General features: G+C 34.4%; 1 protein-coding gene and 1 pseudogene across 1 annotated transcript; both read left to right on the top strand.

The window, feature by feature from the left end:
* Positions 1 to 461: 461 nt before the first annotated feature.
* Positions 462 to 1,569, top strand: LOC115897711 (prefoldin subunit 3). The gene has a single exon (XM_030931584.1). It carries the CDS (start codon positions 507 to 509, stop codon positions 1,098 to 1,100), a length of 594 nt encoding a protein of 197 aa, XP_030787444.1. The 5' UTR covers positions 462 to 506; the 3' UTR covers positions 1,101 to 1,569.
* A 1,276-nt stretch (positions 1,570 to 2,845) lies between these two features.
* Positions 2,846 to 6,271, top strand: LOC115897611 (annotated as a pseudogene).
* Positions 6,272 to 6,504: the final 233 nt, after the last annotated feature.

Raw genomic sequence — 6,504 nt, 5'->3', positions numbered from 1 at the left:
CAAATATATGAAAGGAAAGATTGGCATTATATAAGTATTTCCCTATTTTAAAGAGTAAGTACAGAAAATAAAATGCAGAAGTAAAACGAAATACAAACATAGATGAAATTGATAATTTCAAGATTAAGAGAAAATAATTAGTGAATTCTAAGTATGTATACCACTTATCAGCTTAATCAAAGAAAAACATAGGTTCATTCACAGAGGAAAATACAGGGAATAAACATCTTTAGTTGTTTGCATAGTATATGAAAATTCTTTTTGTTAATGAGTATCTTATAATAAGTTTCACACTTTTCAGAAATTAAAACTTTATATCTTGATTTTCCTGCCTCTTAGAATTTGATCCTGCATTTTCTACTACTTTATGATTAATGGTGATGGAGATTGCTTTTTTCCTATGTTTCTGTTTCTACCTCTACATAATTATAGAAATTATAGCTAACAATGTTTGCGATCCCGGCGGCCGGCGGCCCGGGAGGCAGTCGCGCGCTCGCATCCCCAAGATGGCGGCCGCTAAGGACAGTTGTGGCAAAGGAGAAATGGCCACAGGGAATGGGCGGCGGCTCCACCTGGGGATTCCTGAGGCCGTGTTTGTGGAAGATGTAGATTCCTTCATGAAACAGCCTGGGAATGAGACTGCAGATACAGTATTAAAGAAGCTGGATGAACAGTACCAGAAGTATAAGTTTATGGAACTCAACCTTGCTCAAAAGAAAAGAAGGCTAAAAGGTCAGATTCCTGAAATTAAACAGACTTTGGAAATTCTAAAATACATGCAGAAGAAAAAAGAGTCCACCAACTCAATGGAGACCAGATTCTTACTGGCAGATAACTTGTATTGCAAAGCTTCAGTTCCTCCTACTGATAAAGTGTGTCTGTGGTTGGGGGCTAATGTAATGCTTGAATATGATATTGATGAAGCTCAGGCATTGTTGGAAAAGAATTTATCGACTGCCACAAAGAATCTTGATTCCCTTGAGGAAGACCTTGACTTTCTTCGAGATCAATTTACTACCACAGAAGTCAATATGGCCAGGGTTTATAATTGGGATGTAAAAAGAAGAAACAAGGATGATTCTACCAAGAATAAAGCATAATGCTGGCAATTAAAAATGTGGTTCAGTTTTCCAAACATGTTATCTTAAATACCCCTTTATTCTTACAGGTTGACATAACTTTGAATGTTTTAACACCAAGAATTTTAAGAAAAGATAAACACCATTTTATTTATTTATAAAAACAAAATTAGTTTCAAATATTTTTGACATTGTGGTTTTTTTTTTCACATTTCTCAGCAAAGCTAATGGTATTTTAATCATTATTTTTGCCTGTCATAAGAAAACTCTTAGCTGAAATGGCCGAAAACTGTGAGACGTGCTATGGAAGCTGAATGTCAGACACTAGCACAGTTTACTATTTCCCTTTCTAATTGGCTCATGTTACTCTCACTTGATGTGGTTAAACCATTTTAGAGGTAGAGAAGACAGACAGTTTGAATATTTGTAAACTTGTTTTTCTTTGGTGTATTTAGGACTTAGTGGTCCTGTGTTGCTGTTGTCTTCTATAAGTGGGGTTTCATAACTCACTGCTTAACAAATAACTATCTACTCTGATATTCTGGACATTTCAGGAAATGGTAATTTGCCTTGTTACACAGTTAAGGGGGCTATTAAGACAACATTTTTTCTAACCTCAGATAAGTGCAGTGTCTTTGCAATGCCAACATAAGGGAGATCTTGGCCAACGTGAAATAAAATTACTCATTCAAAAAAAAAAAAAAAAAAAAAAAAAAAAAAAAAAAAAAAAAAAAACAATGTTTGCAAAACCCTTTTGCTTCTCGATTTGGTCATGTGACAAGACAGTGAACAGTGGGATGAAAAGGAAATGTCATATAACAGTTTGAATAGATTTTCTTAAAATCTAGTTGGCATTCATACCTTTCTCTCTATTACTTTGTTCCTTTCTCTACCATCTTGGTGATTTTGGTCACGTAATAAGGGTAAGTGTGCAGTAAGCTGAAAGAAGCCTTGATCCCAAAGAACTTTGAGAAACATCATGATAGTATCATCCTTGTATTACATACACAAACACACATACAAATGAGATCAATATTTTCTTTAAAACAATGCTATTTTACTTTACTATCAGTTTAAAACCAATTTTAAATTTGCTAATATATAAATTTTATTCATAATTTGGTAACTCTATATGGCACTGACAGTCCAAGCCAAATATTTGATATGCTATTGCTGTGTATTTCAGTCATCTTTGTAGAAGTTTTGGAACCATGGGCTTAACTGTGACCAGTTACCTCTAAGTTGAAGTAATATGTGCATGTCTCATCCCTGTCTATTTCCTAGTGGAACACTGCCTTTAAGACACAAGTGGTCCAGACTATCCAGTTTTAAATCAAGGAAGGGCATAAGAATTGCATCAGACATTTTGAGAGTGAGAAATAAATTTCTATTGGTTTATGCCATAGTGATAAGACTGGGAGGAACCTGACTCTAAGTGGTTTAAATGCATTTGTTTCATTTTCTGATTTCTTCAGGTCCATATAGTAAGTCTTTTATATAAGAAATTATTGAAGCCCACAAGAAAGTCCTAAATGTTTTTTAACAAAGTGCTTTAACACTGCAGACAGACTCAACATGTGTTGGAACTGCAGGCAACAAGAGGAAGCAGTCCTTTACAATGGGTGTTTTCTTGTGGCAAATATCTATAGGATGTGATCCCATGAGGTAATACACTCAGAGAAAAAGAAAAGAAAGGAGGAAAGGGGAAAATAGAAAAAAAAAAAAAAGTAAAAAATGTATTATTTCATTAGTGGTAAATTGCAACAATGACAATATTTTTAGACTTGGTAATTTGGAATAAAATCAGTTAAATTGTATCTATATCCTAATATGTTGTAAATATTGATTTTTTTTCTAATTAATTGAATGAACACTTTTACACAGAATAACATGTAAAGGACTATTTATCTCCATTACTTTTCCGCTATAGCTGTTTTATCTTTTTGGCTATTTGACTCCTTGAAAATACAGTTTATTTTTCTCAATGGAAAAGTCGTAAATGGACTTCTAAAGTGAACAATATAATGCAGAAATACTGAAATATAATGATTGCAATGTGAAGTCAGTTTTAAACTGACTTCTAAAGTGACCGGAATATTGCACCGATATTGCAATGTTCAAATAATAAGACCTTAGATTGGTGTTTCCCAGTGGAAGAGCTAAGAACCATGAATATGCTCAAGTACAAGGAAAAAAAGCAAGAAATATCCAAATTAAGCAATCTAACATATTAATTTCAAGCTGAACTTAATAAACTGAGTATGCTGAAATAGAAGCTGAGAAGAATGGAAGGAATTTAAGTAGTAAGAAGAAGTAAAAATCTACTTAATGTAAATTTTCCAGGAATGAGGAAGCATAAGAAATAATTCATTTCAACATAGTTTAGTTCTGTTTGGATGGAATTAATTAATTCAACAATAAATTTTTAATCATTTGGTATAAAATTTGGTTTTGAAGATGATAGAGCTGATGACTTTGAATGATATAGTGGCTGAATTTTATATTTTTAGCCCCATGAAAATTGGGAAATGAAAATACTATATTTTTAAAAAGGGTAAAACAATAAGAGGGAAATATTATTAGTCAATTATAATAAAACTACAAAATTAGTAAAGATTCTGACATTTTATAATAACGATTTCATTTGTGAAAATTACTATATCACAGTACACTAAAAAATCATTTATGAGCCTTTCATGTGTAAGTCAAATAGCTGTATAAAACTTACAGAAAATTGCCAATTGTTTTCCATTAATTCTGTTTTTAAAATCTTTTCTCAGATAAAAAAACATTTTGGGGGGGATTTGAAATTGTTTGAATTTCAATAATTTTCACAGGAAATTACATCTTTAACTATATTTTCTAAGAGCTGTAGAAGAATTCCTTTCTTTTCTAGTTCGGCTTCTTTTAAGTTGAATATTGTTTTAATTTATTCATTCACTCATCTATTCAATCATTCAAGAAATTTTGAGGATATTCTATGTATAAGGCCTGGTTCAGATCTTGAAGTTAAAATGTTGAGACTACATTGCAGATGTGGTCTCTGCTCATGTGGCCCTTACAGTATGTAGAATAGCCTATCCACATTTTAGAGGCAATGCAAACACAATTACAACATGGATAATATTCAAGGAGTCTAACTTTCAAATTCTTTATTACGAATATTCAGAAAAAGTAAAGCTATATTTTTATATTTTCTCAGGTAGTTTCCCTACATACTGGCATTTATTCTAAGTTAAAAATGTATTGATCTAAATATGTCTAAAATGTTCATCTTTCTGTTAGACTACATATACCTTGACTGGTGCTGCAAAGAAGTGATAGCAACAATTGCACTATGTTAAAAACTCCTGGACTGGAACAACTACTTCTTAGTAATATTTAAAGTATCTTTGTAACTTATAATGGTGGCTTATGTAGAGTTAGTGCTCAAAACTTATTTTAGTGTATACCTAGATGAGTAAACCTGAGCAAATTTGTGACATGAGGAATTTAACTTTACTTTTTGCTGACCTCCACTTACCAACAATTAATTAGAACACAGTAAAGAAATAGAGATAAATTAAAAATAGAAATAAATGAAAGTAAGCTGCTTCTCCATTTGTAATTTTATCCAATGGATGAATATATAGACAGACATAGATGAATACACAGAGATAGATATAAATATAGATATAGATTAACACCCCTATTGTCACCTAGGGACAATTGTGCCCCACAGTGCACATTTGGCAATACCTGTGAAAATTTGGCTTGTCACATTTTGGGGTAAGAGTACTACTGGCATCCGACAGATAGGGCACAGTGATACTACCAAACATATTACAATATACAGGAGATGCTCTACCCCCCAAACAATTGTTTGGTTTTGAAATCAATAATGCCAATGTTGTGAAAGATATCAAGGTATTTGATGTAAATACAGATACGATACATTTATCTTAATTCTTCATAAAAAGTAAATTATAATTAACAAGTTCCCTGAGCAATTACACTTCCATATATACTCACTATGTATACAAATCTGTGTTTATAGAAGGCAGATACTTGGTAATCTATATCAACTCTTTAATATGATAGCAAGACAATGTTTACCCACATACAATAGCAATATTAATGAAAGAAAAAGAAACGTAATAATATCAGTCATTAAGTAATCTCAAAACAAGAATTTCGACGTAGAGCAAAGAACATTTCAAAGGTGGTTTGAAAACGTCTTTTTCCCTTTTTTCATTTATTTTACTTTTCTTTCTGTTGAAAACAAAGCAGTTGTCTTAATTTTCTATCTGAATTCTGATTATACAGGTAAATTCATCATAGTTATTCAGAGCATTTAAATAGGACATAAGCACACTCAGCATTCTGCTCTCACCCAAGGTGTCAGACACCATGTTAGAGTCCCACAATGCCACCCTCTAAGTCTCATAGCAAATGCAGATGAGACATTTTGCATTGATAATGAAGCTTTCTATGACACCTGCTTCAGAACCCTCAAGCTGCCCATACCCACCTACAGTGACCTAAACCACCTGGTATCTGCCACCATAAATGGGTTCACCACCTGCCTGCGCTTCCCAGGCCAGCTGAATGCTGACCTGCAGAAGCTGGTCATGAACATCGTCCTATTCTCCTACCTGCAGTTTTTCATGCCTGGCTTTGCCCCACTCACCAATCAGGGCAGTCAGCAGTACCCTGACCACGGCTGAGCTCACTCAGCTGATTTTTGACGCCAAGAATATGATAGCTGCTTATGACCCCCCCCATCCCCCTTATAGGCACTACCTAACGGTGCCTGCCATTTTCAGAGGCCACATGTCCATATGGGGGGTGGATGAGCAAATGCTCAATGTTCAAAACAAAAACAGTATCTACTTTGCTCATTGGCCCCCAACGACGTGAAAAGAGCTGTCTGTGACATCCCACCACAGGGGCTAAAAATGTCTGATACCTTCATCAGCAATAACATGACCATCCAGGGGCTGTTCAGGCACATCTCGGAGCAGTTCATAGCCATGTTCAGGTGCAAAGCCTTCCTGCATTGCTATATGAGTGACGGCATGGATAAGATGGAGTTCACCGAGGCCAAGAAGAGCATGAACAACCTTGTGTTTGAGTACCAAGAGTACTACCGAGGTGTCACACTTGAGGAGGAGGTAGAGTTTGAGGAGTGTGCTGAGGAGGAGGTGGCCTAGATCCTTCTGTTAATAGTAGGCGTATGGGGATTCTCTATTTACTTACAGCGTGTTCTGGGATAGCCATGTCTCCCTATGCACTTGTTCTTCATGTCTTTACCTCACAACTTGTTGCATTTTAAAGCATTTTCATAGTATGTGGTTTTGCCTAATAAAGCATTCTTATAGAAAAAAAGAAAAAGAAGGTTACTTGAAAAATATAAAGTGTGGTATGCTTTTTGTTAAAGATAACT

The sequence above is a fragment of the Rhinopithecus roxellana genome, chromosome 5 (genome assembly GCF_007565055.1).
Source record: "Rhinopithecus roxellana isolate Shanxi Qingling chromosome 5, ASM756505v1, whole genome shotgun sequence".
NCBI lineage: Eukaryota > Metazoa > Chordata > Mammalia > Primates > Cercopithecidae > Rhinopithecus > Rhinopithecus roxellana.
Note: the sequence above shows the minus strand (reverse complement) of the source record. Positions and strands in the feature narration are given on the sequence as shown.

Excerpts from the sequence above, each read along its gene's own strand:
- LOC115897711 (XM_030931584.1), top strand. The coding sequence starts at position 507 with ATGGCGGCCGCTAAGGACAGTTGTGGCAAAGGAGAAATGGCCACAGGG.